The sequence below is a fragment of the Oreochromis aureus genome, linkage group 14 (genome assembly GCF_013358895.1).
Source record: "Oreochromis aureus strain Israel breed Guangdong linkage group 14, ZZ_aureus, whole genome shotgun sequence".
In the NCBI taxonomy this organism is placed as follows: Eukaryota; Metazoa; Chordata; class Actinopteri; order Cichliformes; family Cichlidae; genus Oreochromis; species Oreochromis aureus.
In genome coordinates, this window is record NC_052955.1 from 1,669,224 (window position 1) to 1,682,766 (window position 13,543).

The following is a 13,543-nucleotide window of genomic DNA, read 5'->3' on the forward strand; positions in this document are numbered from 1 at the left end:
ACAAAGACCCTCAGCAAGGTCCTGCAGCAACTCCGGACGCACCTCCAGCAGGTGTGTGATGATGTCACCTCTGAGCAACAACTGAAGGAGGGGGGGGGCTCCAACCAGGTGCCGGAGAGGTGTACCCGATGAAGGTGTAAACCGTGGTCATGTTTAACATTAACGTCGGTCACCGCAGCAGGAGCTGCTCATCAGAGCGACACAGACAAACAGAGGCAGAACAGAACGAGCTTTATTCTTTATTCTTCTTTCATTTGGAAGAAAAATAAAAATGTAATGAGGAATCAATCCCCCACCTCCCCCACCCTGAAATTAAACACATTCGGGTTGGTATAAGGACGAAGATGAAGACAGTTTTATTGCCATAAACTCAAGGAAAGGGAAGTTCTAACAGCTGTTTATTCAGAAAACGTTTCTGCATTTTACCTCCAAGAAAAACAAAAAACACATGATGTCAAAGCGATGCAGACCCACACCTGAAAGCTCTCACCTGGGCCGGGTTTACAGCCAGTTTCCTGTCGGGCCACAGAGAAACACACAGAAGTTACAGGTTCCAGACCAAAGCCCCATCTTTATTGTACACAATCAACTTTACAACAATTTATCGGTGGACGCTGGCGTCTGACCCACACTGAAACCACCAAACAGCACAAAAAAAAGAAAAAAAAAAAGAAAAAGAGAAAAGCTTTCGGTTTCTTCTGTTCTGTCGGCAACGCGGCGTGTTAGCGCCACCGTCTGGTTGGGATCTGTGGTGGCGGCTTTAAATGACTCAGTGCTGTAATCAAAGACAGATGGAAGGAGAAAAAAGGGGAAGAGATGAAAAAGGGGAGCAAAGGAAGGGAAAAATAAAAGTTAAGAAAAACACTTTGAACTTATTTTGTCCTCCACGTTTTTTTATGAATGAAAATCGTCTTCCTGGATTCGAGGGACCATTTAGAGTCCAGAACGTTTTCACTGCTTTAGCTGCTGTCAGTGATTTAACCTCACTCAGTGCAAGTAAGACAGCACAGTTGAAGCTCTGACATCATCTTTTACAAAGTACAGAGACTAATGGAGGCTTCTCACAGATTTTGGAGTGTGGTGGGTAGGGATGGGTATCGTTTAGGTTTTATCCGATACCGGTGCCAAACCAGTACTTTTGAAACTGTGCCGGTGCTTAAACGGTGCTCGAACCGGTGCTCGAACCGGTGTTTAAAGAATGGAGAACACAAACTTTGTCCAAAAACCTCTTATGTTTTTATTTTTAGCAGTCTTTTTTTCTGCAAAATGATAACCAAGTTAGCCTTTTCTGTTGATACAACATACCTCCTTTGGTTGGAACCGGTGCTTAAACAATGGAAAATACAAACTTTGTCCAAAAACCTCTCATGTTTAGCTGTTTTTTTTGTAAAAAGAGAACAATGTGAGCCTTTTCTGCAGCTACAGGACATATATGGTATCACTCTATCAAACAAGAAGACAGTTGCATGTAACTACGACGGTGTTTGCTAGTTCACCTTACATGCATTAATGTAATAATGTGGTTAGCCTACTCAACGTAAATTACACACGAACAACATTAAGCTACTAGCCCAGAGAAGAACGGCTGCTGCTGCCATCATCATCCGTCCTCATTTCTACTACGCTGACAGGGCTAGGGGCCAGGACTCTCCTCTTTGGGTTTTTGGGGGATGTTGCTAACTCCGGGTCCGATAACAGGCACCACACCCGCAGTAGATGTGCTCGGTGTGAGGTCTCGCAGCAAGCTATCAAACACGGTGCATTTCTTGGCTTTTAAAAAACCCGCTATGTGTCGCCAGGTGTTTCATCAGATTTGAGGTGTTACCTCCTTTGACAGTATCACAGTATCACCTTAAAGCACTTGTTGCAGGCTGCTGAGTTTGCATCTTTTGCTGTGAAGTACAGCCAGACTTTTGACCGCTTCGCCTTGGGCATTTTTAATCTGTAGCTCTGCTCTAAAAGAACGTATGTACCTGGCCCCGCCTACTATCCTTGGAAAGGTAAAATGATTGGCTAGAATCCAAACTGTATGACATCTCAGGAAGAAAAAAAAAAAACACAGAAATAAAGCACCGAAATGTGCGCTGCTTTTCGGTCTGATTACTACCGTTTATGTCAGAACCGGTGCCATTAGGACCCATTCCTAGTGGTGGGCCTGAACAGGAAACATCTGAGCGCACGGGACCGCCTGACGGCGTTAAAGCAGTGACAGTTCTGCACATATAGTTTATGAAGCTTGAGAACACTCCCGCACATTTAGTCTCAATGAGCCTGTAAAAAAACCTGTGAATCAAATAAACGGAGACAGAATCAATAGAGACCGGGCTCAGTGTCTTCCCTTATTTCTGCTGTCGTTGCCGTTGGTGGTCAAACTTCTCTTACAAAACTTCCTTAAAATTTTCACCAACATTAAATAAAAGCTGGTACTTTTTTTCCTACAAAAACATGAAGCGGTTCCTGAGAGAACAGTTCATAATCATTCAACTCATAACAAGCCGAACGGTGACTCAGAGCTAATGTTTCAGGAAAAGTTAAAAATCAAACGGGAAGAGCTAAAAAAAAAAAAAAAAAAAAAAAAATTAAATTACATTAAAAAAAATATAAGAGTTTTCAGTGTGGATCAACAGACCAATCAGAAAAGATTCCCTTCTGTGTGTTCAGTGTGGGAGGCATCATTAAAGCTGAGTGGACAGGACACTGCCACATTGCTGCAAACCCGACAGAACACAGCCAATCAGAGAAGCCTTTTCAAACTGTGCTGCATTCAGGGTCTGTTCTTCCACAGTCATAAATCAGGAAAACTAGTAGGATTCAATGATTCCCGAGGAGCCGTCTCCCGCACCTGAATGCACCGTTTTTTGATTTTTCATGTAAAATTCTGCAGACAGTGAATGCAGCACCTGTCTCTGCTAGCAGGGCATCATGGGAACAGAAGTCTAAAGCTTTTTAGTACTTTACTTATTTTAGAGGAAACGTTTCCATCAAGTGGGTCTGCTATAGACACCTGAGTGGGCGGAGCTTGCTTAGAGCCAGGCATTAAACCCCACCCACCCAGGAGGACAAGCTGCTGCAACCCTAACCAAACCAACAGAAGACACCAATGATAAAAAAACACCTAAAGTGGCGGATATTTTCAACCAATCAGAGTGAGGGGGCGGGGCTACAGTTCAACAACTATAAAATACAAAAAAGAAACACTAAAAGACTTTACAGGTTTAACCTCCGAGCTTCTTTCTGTTGGAGTAAATGTGGGCAACCGTTGACCCAGAAGAGGATGGGGCGGGGCTACAGGACAAAGCGGGTATGACATCACAGATAGCGGAGGTGGTGGTGAGGGGGCGGGGCAGAGAAACCCAAAGACGGAACATGCATTGACGAGCTGCTCGCCGTGTTGTGTTTACAGGTTTATTACTGATCAGAGTGTCAGAGTGCGTTTCGTCTTTATTCCCACTAAGAATAAATATTCTGCTCAAACTGAACTCAAACAGGAAGAAGAAGAAGAAGAAGAAGAAGAAGAGGAGGGCGGCGTCCGCTCGCTCGCTCGCTAGCTGGCCGTCTGTCAAGAAGGTCTAACTGTGACGTCTAAATCACCCCGTTTGGCGTTTCTTGGTTAAAGTTCGCTCTCGCCCCCCTAACCTCCCTCTCCCCCCGCCCCCCTCCCTCCCTACGGCCGTGCGGCCTTCAGTCTCTTATGGTTTTTCTTTTGATATCACCTCCTCTCGCGGCTTCGCTCCACCGAAGATGGCGGAGTTGGGGTTGGCGACTTGGTTGAGCGGCTCAGAGACGGTCCGAGGCTTCAGCTGCAGCCGAGGCCGCTGTGCACGCTCCTCTGCAACAGACACATAACAACAGACAGTCAGTGCACACCGGGGAACTTCCTGTTTTTAAATCAACAGACATTTCACTTCCAGTCAGGAAAAATCTTCAAAGTTTTAAACTGAGCTTTTTTCCAGAGGAAATGTTTCTATAACAAGCAGGAAACACTATTCTTTCTAACCCCTGTGTGGGACACTCCCAGGAAGGAGCAAAGCTGGCCACCAGGGGGAGCCTCTAGAAACACAGACAGGTATGTGTGGACGCTGTGCTGATGTCACGCTGCTGTGTTCTCTGCTCAGGGTGTCAGCTGTACACCTCACTGGCTAACCGGATGATCATCCGCTCAGGATTCTGTTACTGCGATGACCCCTCCTACTCTCACTGCCTTCCTTCCTCTTCCTGGTTTTGTGCAACAGGCGGGTCCTAAGACGTACACACCTGTTAGCACCTGGCTAATTGTTTTGTTTGTGTTATCTGTGTCACAGTCACTGCTGATACAGCGCTGCCATATTTTAGCACACCTAATCCACCTGTGTCAGAGCATTGCTGAAAAGGTTAAAAAACCAAAACAAAACAGTAAGTCACGTCACCTTCAGACGGTTCCCTGAAGTCTGTCGTTCCTCCGCGTGGGGGTCCGTCTCTGTAGCGACCCATCCCTGCACCTCCACCCCTTCTGTCACTAGGGCGACTGCCACCACCTCGACCCCGCCCCCCCATGTAGTCATCATCTCTAAAACCTGCAGAGAGACAGGTGAGCAGACAGACGCGCACACAGGTGAGTGTTGAGATAGATGGTCACAGGCGCCCTGAAAGAGTCCCAGACCTAGAAATGAATATGAGATGGTTGAGGTGAAGGGCATGATGGGGGAAAACAGGGTGTGTCCAGCAGCTTCAGGAGGCGGAGCGAGACAGTAGTTACCACTTCCTGTTTGGTGTGTTAGCCTCTAACGTTAGTCTCCCTTACCACCTCACCACCAGAGCAATAATCATAATATGACCTGACATCATAAATATAAACAGAGAGCAGTGCACGTCTGCAAAGGTCGTCTAAATGTTACTTTGTTTAGTTTTACTGCTTTAAAAAAGTTTGTAGGGTGAGGAAATTTTCCTGCCATCCCATTGGCCGCAGCCCAGCTGGCAGTGATCTGATTGACCGCTGGAACGCGATGCTGTCCAACCTGAGCTGCTGAACTCTCTGACCGCACCTCCTCCTGGCTGGTCGTAGAAGTCCTCACGGGTGTCGCGTCCTCCTCCTCCTCTGGGAGCTCCTCGAGAGCCTCCTCGTCCTGCAGAGGACACGGGGCAGTTTAACACTGAGGGGGGAGGGGGGAGAGGAGGAGAGGAATTGAAATGAAAGAAAACAGAGGAGGTGGCAGCACCTCCTGCTGGGAGGGGCTACACTAGAGAGGCAGAGCTTGTTAGTGGTCCATCAGCCAATCGGGTTAGAGAGAAGCAGCAGCAGCACTCTGAACACCGAAGAAGGTGAAAGGTCAGCAGGAGGCGTCAGGTGGCCTCCACCTAACTGCAGGTGACTATGACCAGCAGGGAGGTGAAAGGAAAAGGGGACGTGTCTGTGGAGGTGAGGATGAAGAAATGAAGCATGAAAGATGAAAAGTCCTCCTCCTCAGAGTCACAGGGCAACATCAAACATGCTTCGTCTGCGTTTCCTTGAAGGCTGGACTTAAATCTGAATCAGATTCAACCGGCGCCCGCTTCCAGACGGCGCCTCCAGCACACGTCAGGACCTCTCCTCCCTTTTCCTACGCCCTCATCACTTATCCTAACCACCTTTTCTTGGCCTTGATCAAGGAAACATGGTTAGGAACAGTCCCAGCACCACATGACCTCCCTGATACATTACAGTTTGGGGCGTGTCGCGAGCAGACCCCGCCTCCTGGTAGCTTAACTTGTTCAACTTTATTCATAAAGTGCTAAATTACAACAGCAGCAGCCCCCAGATGAGCACTGGACAATAAATCAGAGGAAACACCAACAAACACTTGAAGCTTCTACTAACGTCTGCTGGAGCTATCGTTTGGGAACGGGCGCCATCGAGCGGGGATGCCCTGTCCTGCATCCTTAACTGACCAATCAGCACAGACTAGCAGAACACTGATGATTTATGGGCAAATCAGCTGCAGAAAAATGTTTTGGTGAAAAATTTGGTGAAAACTATTTTAGCCGCTCCAGGTCACTGAGGAGCACCTCAGAGCTTTCCCGTTTCTAAAAGCACGTGTCATGTTCTCTAGGATTTAAACCTTCCTACCACGTTAGCACTCTTCTTCTCTGCTCGTACCTCTACCGTCGTCTTTCCTGAAGCCGAAGCCGCCGCCGCCTCGTTCTTGCCTTCGTCCCTCTGCGATGTCCACCCTCAGTGACCTTTCACCTAATAACTGGAGGTCAGAGTTCCTGTCAGACAAGACGGCAGCGTGGCAGAACCAGAAAACGTCGGGTTTATTAAATCAGATACTCACGGCGCCGTCGTATGTCAAAGCTTCTTTTAGAGATTCCAAATCATCAAATTCAACATAACAAAAACCTGAAAGAGACGCAAACAGTCAGACAGGAAGTTTCACCCGAGGCGAACTTCATCATCCCCGACACCCACACCCCATCTGAACCTTTGAACTTGTCTGTCTCTTTGTCTCTGACCAATCGGACGCTGCGGATGTTGAGCTCTTTGAAGATGATGTCGATGTCTCCCTGCACCGTGTTGAATGGCAGGTTTCCCACGTACGCCGTGAACGGAGGCTCTGTCGGCAGCTCCTTCTGCTTCCTGGGGCCTCCGGGACCGCTGCCGCCACGGGGCCTGATGGGAGGGGGGACAGAGGATCGTCAGACAGCTACACAAGTAAAGAGGATTGTGGGATATAGAGCTCAGACTGGAGCAGAGTTAAAGACAACTTTACACACGATAAGTTCACTGGTCTTCCAAACTGGGAGTGCTCGCTTAAGAGCCTAAACAGGAAGTGGCGGGGACAGAAACACCTAAAAGCTGCCCTCGGCCCCGTGATGCGTTCCCAATGACTTTATGAGCTCGGTCGCTCGTTCACGGTCGTTTCGTGAAACGGAAGGACAGCCTGACAAATCAGACGATGCAGTCGGACGATACTGGCTCTCTGTCGATTTCGTTAATGAAAATGATCAATAATGAAATTAAATCAATAAATGAAGATTAAAAAAATTACTACATATGACAAATGTTGGAAATCCGGAGGAAAAACATCCTGATATCCAAATACTGTGTAAACAAGTAATAATAATAATTACAAATCCACATATGACAAATGTTGGAAATCTGTCTGAAAGGAAATATGTCGAACTTTAATAACTGATATCCAAATACTGTAGTCCCGGGCTAGCGATTTTTCCAGTCGGGCTACCAAATGAATGATCATAGAAAAAAATAATCTTTTGCAATAATTCTCACAAAATATGTCACCAGATCTTTGTGCTTGTTTTTTGCTTTCACTTTATTTACATTTTACACACATTTTAAAACCAATTCCTCTGCATTTCACTCATTAGCTTACTATTCATCAATAAATCAACAGCAAGCTTATATGTCAAACTTTAATAATGTCTGTAAAATGTCCACTGTAATTACACACATTATTTAATAAGTGGAATAAACCAATAAGAAATATCAAAACTGTAAGAAAGAAAAGTTGCACACAATAGTTTCCAACCACAGGAAATATGTGAGTCTTCATAATTTCATTTTTGAGACTCATTTTTATAAACTGACTAACAGACAGCACGTGCATCAAAATAAACTGTTTCCAGTGTTCCACTTTTCAACAGCACCAGTGGAGCTTTGATAGGCTTTGGTGGAGGAAAAAAGAAACTACAGTTCCTGCAAAAATGACATCACTTCCTGTTTTCACAGCTAAAGGCGCACATGAAACCACACGACAGTTGATGCTCACAACGTTATGACGTATGCTCCAACGTAGGAAGTGCAGGAACAGCTGATCAGATCACAAAGCGTGCGTCTGGAGTGGTTTTTTGTGATTTCTGCAAACCCATTAGTGGAAGCAAACAGCGGTCTGGGACATGTTGAATGTGTGATATGTAATGTAAGTGCACATCTTCAGTTTTATATCCATTTATAGGAATTATTGCTCTAACTTATTATTATAACGGGTAAATCTGCAGATTTCCACCAACTGAACAACAAAAATAATCAAGGACTCATAATTGGAAATTATGACGCTTCAAAGGTCGGGAGTGGTGTGTTTATGATGCCGGTAAATGTGTGTCCTGTTGGGTTCTTATCGGGTAAAGAACTCCAAAAATGAGAGAATATTTCCGTCTGCTCGACATGCTACTGCATGCCTGCCAGTGTAGATCTGTGTGTTTCAGAGCAGCTGGTTTAATCCTCTGTAGCCACTCAAACTTTGAAACAATTATAAACCACAAACCCGATTCAAAACTCTGAGCCACTTGGTTATCGCTCTGCTGTGTGCTGCTCCACCCTGCACCTGGATCGCTGCTCCTGGATCACTGATGGAGCTCTGATGAAGCAGGAACACAGCCAGAGGAGCTCTGAAAGTGCAGTTTGGGGTTTAAATGTAGGAGCTGATCACTGCAGCGCGTCAGCCTGCTCTACATGAACAAAGTCAGCCAGCTTGGCTCCTGCTCACTGCTATTTGGAGTTGGATTTGCATCCATCGCTGACCGGTTGTTGTTGCTATGATACAGACGCGCAGCTAAAATCAGGCGTTGCATATAAAACATGCTGGCAAAGGAAAAGCACCGGCACTGTTTGAAGTGTTGTGGTTTGATCAAACTGAGGCTTTCTCAGACTGTTTGGCCTGACCACAGAAGGACCGCCCACCCCCACAGGCCCACTATCAGCCTCCAGCATTCGTCCTAACACAGCGTCTTCGAAGTGAGTGCTGCAACACTTTATATTACGCAGCCACCACAAAAAGCCCTGAACATGAGCGATGACCTGATGACCTTTGTAATAAAGTATAATAATAAAGTAATAAAGTATTTCAGACAGGGTTCCCCTGTCAAGCTGAAACAGACCCTCACCGTGGAGCAGTTTTCTCTCACAGTGTCTGTGAAGGTTCTCAGTCATCCAGGTCATCGTAGACTAAGGAGCTTGGAAAGAAAAGCGTCTGGACTTCTTTAAGTTGCTTGAAGACGGTTCACCTCTCATCCAAGAAGCTCGCCCCCAAGCTCCTTAGATTTCTCTCACAGTGTTTCCACATTCACACGCCAAAAGTGTTACCTTAAACTGCCTGCAGGAGTCGTTTAAACTGAAGCAAAGATTTGTGCTGCTCCCACACACCACCTTTTCTCCTTAAACACAGCAACAGCAGAGAAACTGATGAAGCTTTAAATGACTTGTTGGAGGCTTTGTTACAGGCTGCCAGCAGCAGCAGCATCTCCCAGTAGCAGACATGCCAGCCACATGCAGAACGCCACACCTTCTACTAGCTTTGGCTTCAACATAAATGGGATATCTGGAAACTGGGACTCGTTTTCCCAGATACAGATTTAATATAAACAACACCTGCACCGAGGCCCGGGCACCACACACGCTGGAGAGATTATATTTGGCTGGCCTGGGAATAAATGGGATATCTGGAAGGTGGCTGGGGAGAGGGGACTGGGCTTCTCTGTTTTGCCCTCAGATACAGATTTAATATGGAAATGGATGGATAAATCTAATAATAGACGTTTGGTTCTTATAGATTCTATTTAGCTTCTTTATGAACCAGTAAAAGTCTGACCTACTGACATGGAGCCAGCTGCTAACCTCTTGAAGCAACAGTCTGGATTCAGATCTGAAATCAGCCGTCTAACACCCTCAAACAAAGCTTCATGCACTCACAGTCCGCTCTGCCTCATTTTGGAGCCATCAGGAGATCGTCCTAAAAAGAGTTATACATAAATCTTTCACTTGTATTACAAAAAAGCCCCACAGACAGAGGTCCAATAACGTTCAGGACAGCGGTGCAGAGCGACCAGAAGAACAATCAACATCTGGAGCTCTGCTCCCTCCCTGCAGGACTACAGCACCCCCTACTGTTTCAAACACAGACAGACTTCAACATGTGCCGACATGGACCTCGGTGCTCTGAGAAGATGCTCAAGCAGAAGCTAGGACAGTTTGATTTACCGGATATTACCTTCACCCAGTTCAGTCTGGTTTCTGTTTGATGTATTGTCTTTGCAGGGCTCAGCCACTCAATCTGCCCAGACTCCTTCAAACTCTACAGCCTCCCCTGCTCCAATGGAAGCATGCAATGAGGGGAATTCCCTCCACTCCTAAAATATAGACTTCAGCCCCAACGTTTTCCCCTCTCATCAGATTCAGCTCCTGACAGAACAACTGATGAAGAAAAGCAGCCCCGTAACTCTTCATCAGTCTCTAAACTTTGATTAAAATTTGATTCGGTGCTCCCGAAGAAACAGAAATAAAGACGTGCTGAAACAATTAATCGACCAAAAATTAATCTCAGCAAACTTTCGGCAAAAAAAAAAAAAAAAAAAAAAAAGAATTCTGATAATCCGTTCATGAAGTCTGTGATAAAGGAGAGAACATCAGTCCGATCTTCTCACAGGTGACTCCTGCCTGTGCTGATGTTAAAGCTTTGTGTGCTGCAGACATCCCGAAGCCCCCTCCCTCCACGAAAAAAAAGCACTGTTTTTTTTTTATTTTTTATCGTTTATCAGCAATCAGATAACAACATGCAGTGCCACAGAGCGGAAAACAACCGCTGACCTGACGGTAACCGCATCTACCGGCTCTAACCGACTCCCACTCTCAGCTCTGACTGCGACGTGGATGAATGTGCAGCAGGGGACACATGATGCAGCCATGCGGGCAGCCTGCAGCTCCGCCACCGCCTCCACCTGAACCTGCTGCGGCCTCCTTCCCCGCCGGTCGCCCCCACCGCCTCACAACCACACGCGCTGAGTGGGTATCTGTACCGCCAAGCTGCGGGGCGATCCACGCCACACTGGAGAGCCTGTTCTTACTGTCTCCATCTAGCTAGCCGCTCGCTAACCGTTAGCATGTTAGCTACGAGACCGCGGTGTTTCCCGGCTGATATCTCCGGGATACCCTCACGCATGCTCGGCCTGTTCAGTAACCGCGGGGCGTGTCGAGCTCCGGGGCCTAGACAGCCTGCTCCCCTGACTCGGGGCGGACAGCAGCGGGAAACACGGCGACGGTCCGGTCGGGTTTGTTCTTCGAGGACACGACATAGCTGCCGTGCGCGGTGGAAACTCACCCTCTGCCGCCGCCGAAGCTGCCGTAGGCCCGGTCCCGTTCATCGTAGTTGTCGTAGTCCGCCATTACTGCTGCTTGTGTGTTGGAGGAGGAGGTCCTACACGTCACACACACAGCGGGTTTAGCTGCCCGCAGAGCGCCTGACCGGTAAAATCACACACTAACTTCTTTTTTTACTAATTATGTTTTTTTTTTTAAGTCAGTTTGAAATGAAATATTTATAATATAAGTAATGAAAACACAGCACGAACGTGGAAAACACACGAAACTAAATTGAATTGTTAAAATGAATGGAAAATACAAAGTAAACAATAGAAACAGTTGTTAAAATGTCATAATCCTGAAGCCAATAAATGTTTGGCCCATTGTTGTCTTTGGATGACACCACTGACTCCGTTTAAATCATGTGGCCACACCTCACCACAGCTCTGTCTGTCCCTCACGTCATTTACAAAATGTTAGCCCAGATGCTTCTCTGTCTGAGAAACTGATAAAACACACAAGGTCTTTGAGACAAAAGATCCTTTTTTCAAAAGTCTTTCTGTTCATAAGCAATACTGTATTTTTGGTGTAGTGATATGAATAAAGCATCTACAGTTGTGGTCAGACGTCTTTATCCTTTCATTGTAATGTCGGAGTAATTTTGGACTTTTAATGATTTATTTGGCCAGTTCTTTTCCCAGGCTGGAATGATTGTACACTACACATCTTTAAATGTATTTTCTCTGTTCCACACAGGTGCAAAGTCAGACAAATACTTTAATAAATGGTGCTGAAGTCTTAACTTCTGTCTAGTGAGAAAGTTCAGGGAACATTGTGAAGGTCTAAGAAGGACAACTGCAGATTTATACAAGTTAAGAAAGTCTTTAGGAGTAATTTCTGAACAGCTGCAGACTCCAGGACATTTGTATGTAAGTTATTCTGATGTTTCAACACTTTGCCAAGATCTGGAAGAATATCCGAACTTGTCACCCTCCATTGAGAGGAAACTGGGTAGGATGTTCAGGGGCAAGCCTGCAGAAAGGTGGACACCCAGTTTTACATCATCATGGACTGAGAGGATGCTGACCCAGAAACAAGCCCCCACTCTAACATCAACACCTGCAAGCTCGACTGAAATTTGCAGCTGCCCACATGGACGAATCAAATACTTCTGGAGAAAAGACTGATGGTCAAAGAACGAAGGACAAAGACTGAGCTGTTTGGTCAAAATAACAAGAAGAATGTTTGGAGGAGTAAAGGTAAGGCCTTCAAACCTAAGAACACTGTACCGACTGTCAAGCACGAGGGTGGTAGCGTCACGCTGTGGGGCTGTTTGCTGCCAGTGGTTCTGGTAGACTGCACACAGGGGATGGTATAATGAAGGAGGAGGACTATCTCCAAATTCTTCACCTTCACCTCAAACTAACAGCTAGACGGTAGAAACTCTGACACAGTTGGTTTGTGACGATGACTCATCAGAACTGGTTTTGGACAAAGCAGGCCAACATTTAGCTTCTGAAATGGCTTTCCCAAAGCCCCGACCTCAACCCTGTCGAGAATTTGTGGACTTTAAAGCTGGGTCTGTAACAGAAAACCAACTAATTTAAATTAACCCTGTCATTTCTGCCAAGAAGAGCGTTCAAATATCCAGACAGGTGCACGTATATTATGACCCTGTGTGAATGGAGGAAAACACCAAATAAACTTGTTTTTAAAAATGATTAAACATGCTGTGAAATCATTCCAGCCAGGAAAGAAAACAGGGAGCCGCCCCTCCCTGAGCCTGGTTCTGCCGGAGGTTTCTTCTTGATAAAACTGAGTTTTTCCTCCCCACTGTCACCAAAGTGCTCACTCACAAGGGTGCGTCTGTTTATTGGGGTTTTCTCAAATTACTATTACTGTAGAGCTTTAACTTACATTATAAAGTGCCTTGGGACAACTGTTGTTGTGTTGTTGGTGCAATATAAATAAAATGGAATTGGATTAAAACAGTGACAGTTAAGATATCTGTTTAGACTTTACTTTGTAATACACGTTTAGTGCAGTATAACGTTGTAAAATTATGGCTCAGTTCTCTGGGCTTGGGTTGAGCCTTTTTTCAGACTAAAATTGTTTTCAGTGGAGATTGAACTTTTCTGTTACTTTAGGAATGGGCTTAATCCATGTCTGGGAAACACGTGGTAAATGATGGGTCGTTCAGGCCCCTTCATGTCGCCCTCTGGGGCTGTCCAGTCAGATCTGGCACTGGAATATTGGAAGCAGATCCAATTGTGCAAAAGTTTGACCACACTAGTATCTGAAAAACGTTCCTCAAATATTTTTTGTGGGGATCTGTTCTGCTGATGGAGGTAGCTGCTGTTGGGCCCCGTTCTTCTGCAGGAGGATATGGTTGAACATCTAATCACCACTCCCATCAGTGGTCCTCATGCTGAGCTTACACAGTTTTAGACAGAACAACAAACAATAAACTGAAAAAATGGAAAATACCAAAAA

The 13,543-nt window shown here is 45.8% G+C and overlaps 1 protein-coding gene across 3 annotated transcripts; it reads right to left on the reverse strand.

Annotated features, from left to right (window-relative positions):
* Positions 1-327: 327 nt before the first annotated feature.
* On the reverse strand, positions 328-11,213 carry eif4h (eukaryotic translation initiation factor 4h). Of its 3 annotated transcripts, none has more exons than XM_031732176.2 (8): positions 11,070-11,213; positions 6,438-6,625; positions 6,291-6,355; positions 6,113-6,209; positions 4,995-5,102; positions 4,407-4,553; positions 3,714-3,829; positions 328-775 (listed from the first exon to the last, which is right to left on the reverse strand). In XM_031732176.2, exons 1-8 carry the CDS (start codon positions 11,132-11,134, stop codon positions 770-772), a joined length of 792 nt encoding a protein of 263 aa, XP_031588036.1. In that variant the 5' UTR covers positions 11,135-11,213; the 3' UTR covers positions 328-769. The 3 variants fall into 3 exon arrangements, with proteins under 3 accessions (XP_031588036.1, XP_031588037.1, XP_031588038.1); XM_031732177.2 differs by having other exon boundaries at positions 5,022-5,102; positions 11,070-11,212; XM_031732178.2 differs by lacking the exon at positions 4,995-5,102 and having other exon boundaries at positions 11,070-11,212.
* Positions 11,214-13,543: the final 2,330 nt, after the last annotated feature.